This window comes from Phaethon aethereus, assembly GCF_964289735.1.
Source record: "Phaethon aethereus genome assembly, chromosome: 7".
Classification (NCBI taxonomy): Eukaryota; Metazoa; Chordata; class Aves; order Phaethontiformes; family Phaethontidae; genus Phaethon; species Phaethon aethereus.
This window is the reverse complement of record NC_138583.1, coordinates 27,935,463-27,947,892: the sequence shown is the minus strand read 5'-3', so window position 1 is coordinate 27,947,892 and position 12,430 is coordinate 27,935,463. Positions and strand designations below refer to the sequence as shown.

At 39.7% G+C, this 12,430-nt stretch overlaps 2 protein-coding genes across 2 annotated transcripts in view; one reads left to right on the top strand and one right to left on the bottom strand.

The window, feature by feature from the left end:
• The window catches only part of CFAP43 (cilia and flagella associated protein 43), a gene marked incomplete at its 5' end in the record, with an annotated part of 51,069 nt that extends 43,029 nt beyond the window's left edge, over positions 1 to 8,040 (top strand). The window contains 6 exons of the mRNA XM_082002197.1: positions 669 to 781; positions 1,586 to 1,742; positions 2,457 to 2,621; positions 5,837 to 5,917; positions 6,996 to 7,149; positions 7,809 to 8,040. Coding sequence (XP_081858323.1) covers positions 669 to 781; positions 1,586 to 1,742; positions 2,457 to 2,621; positions 5,837 to 5,917; positions 6,996 to 7,149; positions 7,809 to 7,966 — 828 coding nt within the window. The 3' untranslated portion in view covers positions 7,967 to 8,040. The remainder of the gene's footprint in view (positions 1 to 668; positions 782 to 1,585; positions 1,743 to 2,456; positions 2,622 to 5,836; positions 5,918 to 6,995; positions 7,150 to 7,808) is intronic.
• Positions 8,041 to 10,128: 2,088 nt separating this feature from the next.
• On the bottom strand, positions 10,129 to 12,185 carry SFR1 (SWI5 dependent homologous recombination repair protein 1; the record flags this gene model as incomplete). Its single annotated transcript, XM_082002128.1, has 3 exons — positions 10,129 to 10,320; positions 10,550 to 10,936; positions 12,090 to 12,185. 3 exons carry the CDS (start codon positions 12,183 to 12,185, stop codon positions 10,129 to 10,131), a joined length of 675 nt encoding a protein of 224 aa, XP_081858254.1.
• Positions 12,186 to 12,430: the final 245 nt, after the last annotated feature.

Here is a 12,430-nt window from a genome sequence, read left to right as displayed (position 1 = left end):
TTTGCATTTGAAAGTTGCTTCTGGCCACATTAAATTCAGAATAATAGAAGTGTCATCAAGGGAAACCAGCTTTAGTTCTCCTTCAGAGGAAAAATTAGCATATTAATGTGTGTGGGTTTGATCAGAATGATTGTGACCTTGATATGGTTTCATTAAAGAAATAAGATCATTTTCCTTTTCTCTATCCATACCAAAAAACTATTAAGGTATTTGATTTCCATCATCTGTTGGAGTCATTCCATCCCATTAGCATTCTACATTTACACCAGTGCATTCCCATATTTTTCTAGAACAGCAAGAGCAATTCTTAACAAAGGGTGTTGCTGGAAAGTTCTAGCAAGCTATTTGTTCAGTTTAAAACCATGAAGGTGTAAATCTGAATTATCCAGAGAGAGAGATACATGACCTTTGACCAAGAGAGAGGAAATGTCATTTCCCTTCCTGTGAATAAACTATGCATAAATTAATAAATTATTTTCTGAGCAGAGTGTAAGGATTGTAACCTTTATGTCTCATGTGCTCTACTGGGATTCTCAAAATACTAGGCTGCATATTTATAACACACACATGTTTTCTTAAGAACTTGTCTTCTCTGTTCTTGAAGAGGCTTGCCCTGACATACTGACAAAGTTGAAAAAGTTCAGAATGTCATGATATTGCTTGCTTAGGTGAAATGGAAGGCCCTAACACTTGCAGAGATGCAGGCCTTTCTCCAGAGAAGAATGGATGACAATGAGGAGATTGAGTCAGAAATAGAAGACATTTTCCAAGAACTCACTTGGTAATTTTCTTTTCCTATGTTCAGCTACTTTTTAATAGTCCACCAACACAGAACCAAAAGTTATATACAGAGTTACACAGCTGTGTTCTCCAACACTCTTTTATCTAGGATTCATCTGAGACACCTACGATATTTCTGAAAAGAGGTGTTATTGCAGCACATGTGAGCAGGCCAAACCAGTCTTAATCTACCATCTTAAGTAACAACATCAGTAAGGATGGCAGCATGGTCTTCAATGCAAACTGACTGCCCCAAAAGCTACAGTGAATCCCCCAAAGGCCATATTTGCGCCAGCTAGTTCAGTTAAAATTTTGCTCACGTAGGCCTAAAATACAGTGATCCACGCTTAAATGCAATCTGCTGCTCAGTTACGTGACACCTGATTTCACTGAGCTGCTTGGATGTGCAATATTTCATTTTTTATGTACATGACATAATTTTCACGTTCATTGTCATTCAGGAACAAACCCCAGGATAAATTGTACAAGAAAATGGGTGCTGGCTGGGAGTCTCCTCCATTTCCTTTTCAATTGCTGTTAAGATTTCTGTTCAGTAAGAACACTTCCTCTCAGAACATCTGCTAGAGTATGTTAAACTGAATCCAGTGGTTGAAAACTTTATGTATGGAAATAAATTGCAAATTCTGTTGTCACTTTGTGAGCAAATAGAAAACAGGCTGTCAAAGAGTAACACCTACATGAACAAATCAATTACCAGTAATAAATATAAACATTTTGAGAATCATGGGAGGATTTATATAATCCTGTTGAAATCACTAAACATTGTTTTTTTCTGCCATTTTAGGCTGCAGGAGGAGAAGATGAAACTTCAATTGAATTTGACTGTCCAGTTTTTGCTAAAACAAGGACAGGTGGAATTGGAAAGTACTGAGATCCCAGACTACACTGATGCCATTCTCATTAATAAGAGTGTTATTGAAGAACTGAATTGCTCTATCATGGTAATTGACATTATCTGAACGAAATTTAAGCTTTTTAAACGAATGTATTGTCCTTCAGGGGCTCTGCTTTTTCGCCAGTTTGACATCTAGTTTCAATTCATTGCTACACACCAATAGGCTCCATTGTAATCTAGAGGCTATTAAGAAGTCTGTAATGTCTCTTATCACGCTATAAAATTGCAGTACAGATTGCTTTCTTGATGTTTGATCAATACAATTCAGATCAGTGAAATGGCAACAGTTTTTAGACACACCATCACTTACACATACTCTGTAAATAGAAAATACTAATATCCAGGGCACCAGTCCGAAAATCCCCTCAAGACAAACTTACAGTCATGTTAAGAAGCACTTGAACAGTAGCTTACGTTAAGATTTAAAAAATTAATACACTTTTTTTATGTAAGGTGAAATTGGTGATCATACTTTTGTAGAGTTAAAATGCCTTTGCATTCTTATAAAAGATATAAAGGTGGAGAGAGAGGTTAGTTGTAATTTTCTCCATCTCCTTCTATGATCCAAGGCTGTGGCACAGAGCATAAAAGCGAACAAAATTCCACAAAAGATAACCATCTGGAGCAAAGTCTGGAAAGAGACTGCAGTGTATCATGTTTTCCCTACTAAACTTGTAACTTTGGAAGCTTGCCCGTCTTGTTGCAAATAATTATCCCATAATCTGTAAAGTCTGTTAATTAAGATGAATCTATTTTTCAGGCTCAAGGAGAAAAAAAAATTGCTAGCATGGTGGAATGTAAAGACTTCTCTAAAGGGATATTTCAGCTGGAATGGGAACACAAGAAAATGCGAATGCAGATAGAAGATCTGCAACAGAAGGCTCGGGATATTGTAACACTACCTATTTCAAAAGATTGCCAGCTAGTGAGTTGCTTTCTGTAATTCATATTTTGACTGCAGAAGATTTTGCTGCCTATAATACCTCTTAAGTCTCTTACTATTACAGAGAAACCTGATACCTAATAGGTCAACAATTCAGCTTTCAAAGGGAAGTTTTACTCTTGAGATTGATCAGTGATGAAGTTCTTTGGGATGTTCAGGTGTAAACAAAGGCAAAATTAGCCCTAACTCTTAGTGTTTCAAAATTGGCACTGAGAGTAGGGAGTCAGGATTTTGCAGCCACAAGGAAGACATCTTTTAAATCAAGCACCATAACTTCCTTTTAAGAGAAAGGTCTGAGGTGCCCCCATCTGGTATCTCACAGAAATACTGTAACTTTTGCTCAGTATACAAAGATTGAGCATTCCTACAGGAGTCTCACTGAGCCCCACTCACTGAGATTTGTTGGCCCAGCAGCAGAATGACAGGGAATTGTTTTGCCATGCCTGTCAGGCAAGAGGCAGCAGCTGGCCAGCAAGTCAGCACCCAGATAGCTTTGAACAAGCCCAGCTGGCAGGCCAGAAACCATAGGTAAAGGTTGTGGGAGAAGAGACGAGGAGGAAGAGAAGTTGTAGGGAAAGCCCTAGGGTATTGCAGTATGGGATGTAGAGGACTGCAAGGAAAGCTGATGGTTTTGTAATGGTGAGGTGGGGGGCATGGAGTAAGGTTTGGAGTAAGGGATGTTGGAGGATGGATAGGCTGGAGATATTGCAGTGGGGAGAGCTGTAAAGCACAGAGAAAATGAAGCATGTTGGAGAGCAGGTAAGGATATTGCAATTCAATCAAAAGATTAAAAGAAAATACAAAACGTGTTTTTTCTCAGGCTTGTTTTGCTGCTCTCCAAACTGCTTGTTCACTTCTGAATCACAGCCAAGGGACTTCCAAAACCAACACCAACAAAGCAGCTTTCCAAAGAGGTGATGTGACAACAAACAGAAAAGTTATTGTAGCAAATTTATCACCAGAGTGTTGCCGTTGTCTCAAACTTCATTTAAAGTGATGAGCAGAACTATTGCTCTTCAGAGAGAGTTAGAGTTGGCCATAGCAAAGGCATATACCAGTTTAATCAGAATTTGAATGCTCTGAGGGGCTTAACTTCACTTTTTGAGTAGAAATATGGGGTTAGTAGGAAAGACAAGGCAACAAAGACCCCAACAATAAGAACAGAAAGAAAGATGTCTTAGATAAATGCGTGCTGGGAAGGACCTGAGAACACCTGGAACGAGGGCTATGTGTGAAGCAGTGAGTGAAAGCAGTTTGGTGCTGTAGGCAGGGAGCCTGCTGGGTCTTTCCTGTTTCTCCTCTTCTAACTAGAGCAGTCCACAAAATTTTACCTGTCACTGGTGGAACAGTACTCAGGACAACCAAGGGATCAGGCCCAGCCAGCATGGGTTCATGAAAGGCAGGTCCTGCTTGACCAACCTGATCTCCTTCTATGACCAGGTGACCCGCCTAGTGGATGAGGGAAAGGCTGTGGACGTTGTCTACCTGGACTTTAGTAAAGCCTTTGACAGCGTCTCCCACAGCATTCTCCTGGAGAAACTGGCGGCTCGAGGCTTAGACGGGTTTACTCTTTGCTGGGTGAGGAACTGGCTGGATGGCCGAGCCCAGAGACTTGTGGTGAATGGCGTTAAATCCGGCTGGCAGCCGGTCACGAGTGGTGTTCCCCAGGGCTCGGTTCTGGGACCAGTCTTGTTCAATATCTTTATAGATGATCTGGATGAGGGAATTGAGTGCTCCCTCAGTAAGTTTGCAGATGACACCAAGCTGAGTGGGAGTGTTGATCTGCTGGAGGGTAGGAGGGCTCTGCAGAGAGATCTGGACAGGCTGGATCAATGGGCAGAGATCAACTGTATGAGGTTTAATAAGGCCAAGTGCCGGGTCCTGCACTTCGGCCACAACAACCCCATGCAATGCTACAGGCTTGGGGAGGAGTGGCTGGAGAGCTGCCCGGCGGAAAGGGACCTGGAGGTCCTGGTTGACAGCCAGCTGAATAGGAGCCGGCAGTGTGCTCAGGTGGCCAAGAAGGCCAACAGTGTCCTGGCCTGTATCAGCAATAGTGTGGCCAGCAGGAGTAGGGAAATGATCGTGCCCCTGTACTCGGCACTGGTGAGGCCGCACTTTGAATCCTGTGTTCAGTTTTGGGCCCCTCACTACAAGAAGGATGCTGAGGTGCTTGAGCGTGTCCAAAGAAGGGCAGCGAAGCTGGTGAGGGGTCTGGAGCACAAGTCTTATGAGGAGCGGCTGAGGGAACTGGGGTTGTTTAGTCTGGAGAAGAGGAGGCTGAGGGGAGACCTCATCATTCCCTACAGCTACCTGAAAGGGGGTTGTGGTGATGAGGGTGTTGGTCTCTTCTCCCAAGTAACTAGTGATAGGACAAGAGGAAATGGCCTCAAGTTGCGCCAGGGGAGGTTTAGATTGGATATTAGGAAAAATTTCTTCACCGAGAGGGTGGTCAAGCATTGGAACAGGCTTCCCAGGGAGGTGGTGGAGTCACCATCTCTGGAAGTGTTCAAAAAACATGTGGATGTGGCACTTCAGGACATGGTTTAGGGGACATGGTGGCACTGGACTAATGGTTGGAATTGATGATCTTGAAGGTCCTTTACAACCTTAGTGATTCTGTGATTCTGTGATACATCTACAGAAACTTGTCAACTGCCCATTATGGGTCATACAGTTTTACCATTTGTCGTTTGATAAAGAGATATTTTAGTGGCAGTGTGCCCAAGAAAAAATCTTTAATAAATTCTCTGAAATCTGAATTACTATGCGGATATAAGAACAATAAAAGGAGTAAGAATTGCTAGGAAGAGACTTGACAGAAAATAATCACTTTTTTCTCTGACCTAAAGACAGACTGTATAGCACTTTGGCCTCCAGCTGTGTTAGCTTAGGCTACCTTAGAAGCAAAAGTATAGCTTGGGTTTTTTGACAACATCAACAACTTTGCTTGGGCTTTGTTTCCATTAACGCATAATAGATAAAATTCCTTTTAACAGCTGTTAAATTGTGAATACAATCTAGTATTCACACAGCATCCAAGAACATCTTTACCGTGCCCATTTATGATGACTAGTAAGCCTTACCACTGTGCACAATTCTAGTTTTTTGAGTGTCACATGAGTGTCTTTACAGAAGTGTGAAATTGTTGAGAACAGTCTTAATAAGATGGATTCTTTCTGTTTCTAATTCTTCAGTTCCTAACTATGCTGAACTACGACAGCCGCATCGCCCACCACATTTCAGTGATGGAGCAGACTCTTGGCATCTTGGATAAGGTAAAACCTAAGTGAACCACCACATTTGAGAGACAGATCCTTAGTTTAAATGCAACTCCTCTCCTTCATTAGCAAGAGGTGTTTATAAGGAATAACTGCAATTGATGTAGGCATACCAACTCTTCAGCTAACTCAAGGACTGTGGGAGCATAGCCATAATAGCACACATGGATGAAGATATATATATATCTCCATGTATTTATTCACCTGGCTTTCAATAGTTTCTTCAACCTGCACTGAGCTGTCTACAGCAGCAGTTCTCTAAAGTCTTCAAAAGCAGTCATCATACATTGATTGATGCATAGATCAGCCATATGGAGAGAAATCTACTTGCTCTGTTACTGGAATTAAATGCCTTTCTTCCTGAACATCTGAATGCAGATCTGCTTATCACTTCTTACACAGCATTGCCTATAAAAGTCACTCCTCCATTTCTAATGAAGCATTCTTCCAGTGTTCAATGCTTAATGTTTCTCTCCAGGAGCGCCAGCCTGTTCATAATATCACTTCTCCCTCTATATTCAAAATAACACAGACACAACAATCTGATTTGCTCGCTTCTTCATCTATTTTGGCATTCAAATTATGATTATCCTTGTTTTTAAGTGATTCCACTGGATTTTCTCCAAGTTGCTCTAGCTGGCATCAGCCTCTTCTTCCTCTTCAAGCTTTAGTATTTATCTTGTCCCTTTACAGCCCATCTGACAGCTTCAGCACAATGCTTTCTTCAGCAGCCCCTAGCAGCCAAGAGAGTATTCTCAATTCACTGATTCCACTGACTTCCTTTCCTCCCTTTGCTTTTCAAGCTTTATCTTTAATACAGCTCTCTCTCTGACCCATATCTCTTTGTTCCTTGTCTGCTACTTACATTAGAACTCCGTAAAGTGTACTGGAATGCAGTGTGTGTGAAAGACACTATACAAAGTAAAGCTAGAACGTGCTAATAATTAAATCAAAATACATGAAAGTTTATTGAGTTACAGTGCAGTACTTAAGACTATAGGTTTCCATCAAAAGTTTGTCTGAACAGCTTTTGTGTAAGCTCATATATTTGCTTTATTCATTTGGAAATGGACAGCTGCACAAGAAGAATGTGAAGAACCGTCAGAAAAGAATTAAAGAGTTGGAGAAGTGCATCAGTTTAAAAGAGCAAGCAAACTACAAGCTCAGCCTGGAGCTGAAAGAAATGCTTGTCTCAGTTTCAGAAAGGAGGCATATCTTTGAGGCAGCCGGTGAGTCACAGTAATGCACTTTAAGTCACAAGCCAAAAACATTCAGAAAATATCTCCAAGGCCAGACGGTCCTGTTCTCCATCAGCATCAGCTAAGGGGCAAGGAGCGCCTGTTTGTTACTGTGTGTGCATGATTAGCAGTGCCCTTTCTACCACAACAATTTAACTTCGTTTACTTAAGAACATACCTAGAGATTGTTGCTCTTGTAACCAAAGTTAATTGACTAAATTGCTGAAACAATTTAAATAAAAATATTATAGTCATGAATACCTTCATTAGACAACCTGCTTTCATTCTTCCTCAGGACTGTTCAACCCCCTTCTTTCCACCCATTCAAGGGAACAGAGGAAGTGATGTGAAGCTGAGAAGGGTATTCACTGTTAGGAAAATTGTAGAGATCTTTCCACTAGTAAAACAGTTACAGATTTTCCAAACAGTGGGTACTTCCTAGAAACTAAAGGAAGCATGCCCAGTGCCTTTTTGAAATTTTTTGCTTTATTCAGTACTATAAAGACTCTTATGCCCAACTGTGAGCCTTTTTTAAAATGCTTGCCTATTTTATACTGAACTTGAAATAACCCCAGGGACAGGTCCAATATAAATATAGACTATGCATCTCCTATAAGAACAGGTTAACCCTTATATTTTGTTTTATGCAGACACACGGCATGTTTCTGAAAAGATCGCAAAGCAGCATTACCGAGAGCTTTTGAAGCAGAAACACCTATGGGGTCTTGTAAAGGAACAGGAGGAACAGTTGGAAATTCTTCAGGCAGAAGTTGAAAGAGTGAGATCAAGAACATTCCCTATTCTTTAAAAATCAGAGTCCAGGTGGATGTATAATACTACGGTCTTGTCTGAGAAAAAGAGCTTGAACCATCTACCTTTTATCCCTGAACTTTTCTTTCCACAAATGATTTCCTCTGCAATTTCTTTAAAAATAACTTGTTTTAAAGATGCATGTTTGTCTGCTTGGTACAGTTTATACCTGGACTTGTCCCCATTATATTTCAGTTCACAAGATGTATTTCTGCAGTTTTGATAATATAAACCATATAGCTCATTACATAAAGAGTACAAGAAAGTGTAGACTAAAAGAACAGGTGTATTGTGTATCCTGTCTGCAATATGCAACTGTAGAACATTCTGAAGGTGAATTACTGCAAGAAATCCATGCATTTGCATCTGCTAAAATTCATGTCTGTGGCTTTGACTTCATTTTGCTTTTTTAAAATATATTTACACCTGTGATAGCACAGGTGTAGGTGGCTGAGAAGATGAAGGTATGCTTCGGTATGACTGTATGTGTGCTGCTTGGCCCAGTCCTGAAAGCTGCTGCTGCTGATAGTATAATTACCTACAGCCACTAGTAGCTGTGGCTGCTGCCACTGGCAGAATCACAGGAAAACCAGGTTTGGAAGCATCTGGCCTCCTGAAATAGTCACTGCTATCTCCCCCCGCCTTTGCTTTGATATGCAGTCTATTCTCCTGCCAGATCTCTCCAAGATAGCTAAGAAAGATAAAGAACCCTTGATAAAATTAATTACATCTAATTCTAATTACATCTCCATTCTTCTTGCAAGATTTTTTCTTTCTGCTGAAGGTCCCCTAGAGCAGAGTTCCAAATTTGCCAAGGATCTCAGGGAAGAGAACTGCCCCCTTCACCAGGCCCCATCATCATTTTTTATTAACCTAAACAGGCAGAAGAATTATTGTCTTAATACTCAAAATATGATTAGTAATAAAGGTTGTTCTTCATTGATTCTCTGCAAACAGCAACATCAAGTATTCTTAGGAGCAAGTTGTGGGTACAGATTTAAGTCTAATAAGCCCTATCAATCTTAAAAGGGTCTGTACTATGATTTTCTTTCCCTTGAGATATGTAAGAAATGACTCCCTTATTAACAAAACAGGAAATGGCACCTGTAAACAAAGCAGTTAAGGTACAACCAATAAGGAATGTGATCACATCTAAGACAATATTCATAGCAGGGAGAGTTACAGAGTTGTTAGGATTTATGTACTGGTGCACTTGATGAGCGATGATTTTAAGGACAATAAAAGCAGACAGAAGGCGCCACACTATATGCATAGGCCATGAGAAAATAAGCAATTTCAAGTTCAGATTAAAAAAACATTTTAAAGAGACAATATTTATTGGAGGATAAATGAAATGCTGAAGTTTTATTCAGCTTTATGATGCTGTATTTGAAGCACTGCCATTAGACAAGGCCTCATCTGTCTTATTTATTTGAAGAGAGAAAACACGTTGGTTCTCACATGAAGTAGCAGAGTAGACAGATGTTGGCGGCAATTTTCTTGCCTTCCCTTCTATTAGCTCAGGCTGTGGCAGAATGCTTAAGAGACAGCTTCCCTAAAGACAAGAGTCTGGACCAGTATCTGAAAATGAGTGCATTGTGGCACATTTCCTTCAGCAGTAATTAAAGCTATTGCGAACATCTCATTGCAGCTTCAGAATATTAACAACATGAACATTAGTTATCTTTATGTAACTTGCAAAACGCTGTCGTTAACTGACTGGCAGCAGGAAGACATATTCTAAATGGGGATGTATCTATGAACAAAGAACTGAACTCTTCCCCATCTGCACATCAACAGAAATGACAATTAATTTGAGTTCATTATTCAAAACAAGTAACCATGCAAAGACAAATCAAAGAATGGACTGCCTTCTACCTGTTAAAGTATGACTTGATTTAATTTTATTTTTATTAAATAACTATTCAGTGATCAAGTTATCAAGCCAGGTTTTCCAAAACAGCACGAGTTCAATCTTTTCCATTAAGTAATGCCTTTTACATGACTACTGTATCTAAGTACACAGCTTTACAAGTATCTCCTGAGAAAACCCCCAACCTCAAAGCATAAAGTCTGCTGTCAGAGCAACACGTCTTATGTGATCAGAATTCATTCAGCCTTCTCTGCTTTTGCATGTAATTGAAAGCTTCGCATTGTAGATTACACATCTACAAAATCTTCTTCTGTTCTGCTGTAGTGCAATAACTGGTCTTCTAATCCAAAAGTATCTATCAGCTGAGTGAGACTCACTTTCTTGCCATCTGCAGAAAAAGCTGACTGTAGTTCATATAGCATCAGCTGGGTACTACTTCTCCATTTCACTATCAAAGCCTGCAGTTCAGACAGGTTATTCTGAAATTGGGACCAAAAAAACACAAAGTTTTGTCATTTGCTGAAATGTGGTGTTTTTGATACCCTGCAGATCTATTTTTATAAAATGCCTTAAACTGAGACAATACACAAGCACCACACACACACAAAAGTGAGTAAATATTGTTGCTTAAATCAATAAATAAGAAATACACTATGAATTCCACTTCAAAGAATGACTTAAAAGTGCTTTTTCAGAAGTTTTCCTCACCTTAGATCGGTACATCTTAACCAGTTTGAGCCTTCGAAGTAGTTCCTCCTTCTCTTGCACCTGTTTCATGAGCCTTACTTTTTCTTCCAGGGACTGTTGCTGGCTAAGATCAGCCTGTAGCATGTGAAAATTCTCTGCCGATCCACAGAGATGACTCTCCTGTAAGGGACTTTTGAAACACATATGCCCAGTGCCATTTTGTTCCAGGTTTTTAGAACCATCTTGTAATCTGGAACAATCTGTACTCGTCTCTGGCAGGCACCCTTTTTCAGGATCAGCACAGTCTTTTTCTTCAGTGTCTATTTTGAGCCGCTTTGCCACTGTAAAATTAGCGTTAAATGAACGTCTTGTTTTCCTTAATCGCTCCCTCAAAGCTGCACTCATTGGCTAAAAAAAAAAAAAAAAAAAAGGAAAACCACCCTGAAGGATCAGAATAATCTAATCTTTTGATCAAATTTAAAAGAACTGTTTACTCTGGTTATACATAGAATATGTATGTAAAGATCATTGTAAAGCCAGACTTCCTAATTCTCACTACAGCTTTCACAAATGTAATAAAGTTAACTTCTTCCTTTCACATGTGTTTGCACACACAGAGATATGGCAAGATGTACCTCTGCATTTTCTAGTAGCAAATCCTGTATTCCATTGAGGCAAACCAACTCATCTAGTCTTTGTGCAGAAGATACATGCATATTTCAACTTGGCTATTTTTATTCCATCAAGTTCAGTTTCCCCTCTAGTTTAATGCTGGTAAGGGTTTGTTTTTTTGCTGTTCCATTCCACCACACATACACTCAAGTAGAATACAGATGTTTTATACTAGTGCTAATGCAGAAAGTGTATATTAGAAACAATGTGTATAATTTTGACTTGTCCATGCTTTGAGATCCTTTGCTGATAAGCATCTAAAAGGTGATGCTTTTTCTTAAAAAGAAGTTAACAATTTGATTTTTTTTTTTTTTAATAATCTGTGTCTAACATTTTTACCTGTGAAAATACACTAAAATACGGGAGAGAGGGATTAGCTAAGGAACACTTGCAAAGTAGCCCTATCCAGCATAGGTCTGGATGCTGAGCCTAACAGCATCACCGTAACACCTGCTAGGATGAACACCAAAGCAGAGCTCAGCATTATGGAAAATATACAAACTGAAAGCAGTGTACTTTGTACAAATGCAAGTAGAATTCACAGAAAGTCATTCTGTATACACAGCAACCCAGAAAATTAGGATTTGAGTAAACTGAAATGACAGATTAAAAATAAACAACAACAAAACCCACCATAAACCCTAAACAGTTTTAAAATTTATTAGTGTGGCATTTGGGGTATATTACTCCATCACTTTGTATTCACAGCAAACATCTGCACATTCAAAGCAAGGTATACCAAGCACGTTCCTTTCCTGGACAACCCTGTAGCTATAAGCTGCCAACTGCCAACGAACAGTATCTCAGTGACTTCCGACTACTTAATGATTTCACAAGTGTTTTTGTTGCTATAAGGAGTCACATTACTGGAAAAACAAAGTTTTCATACCTGTTTCCCTGAACTAGTCCCCTGTGTAGCTGCTGTCCCAGAATCCTTTGGGGTACTGCACAAAGAGGTCAGTTTATCAAGCACTGGTTCTTCCATCTTGAGATGGATAGCAGTTTCTGTTAAAAGATAGAATGAATTACATATGGTGCCATTTTCACCTGATTATAATGAGCCATGTGGCTGTACAAGTGAGTAAAAAGCTCTAATAAGAAATACTAAGGCTTATTTTCTATTTAAGTTAAAAAAAGACATCTGCATAAGTTACACAACCGTTTCATGTGCTAAGTAGCACTTTGCTTTGTGAATGGCTTTTCCTTAAGAGGATGAATGACACAACTAAC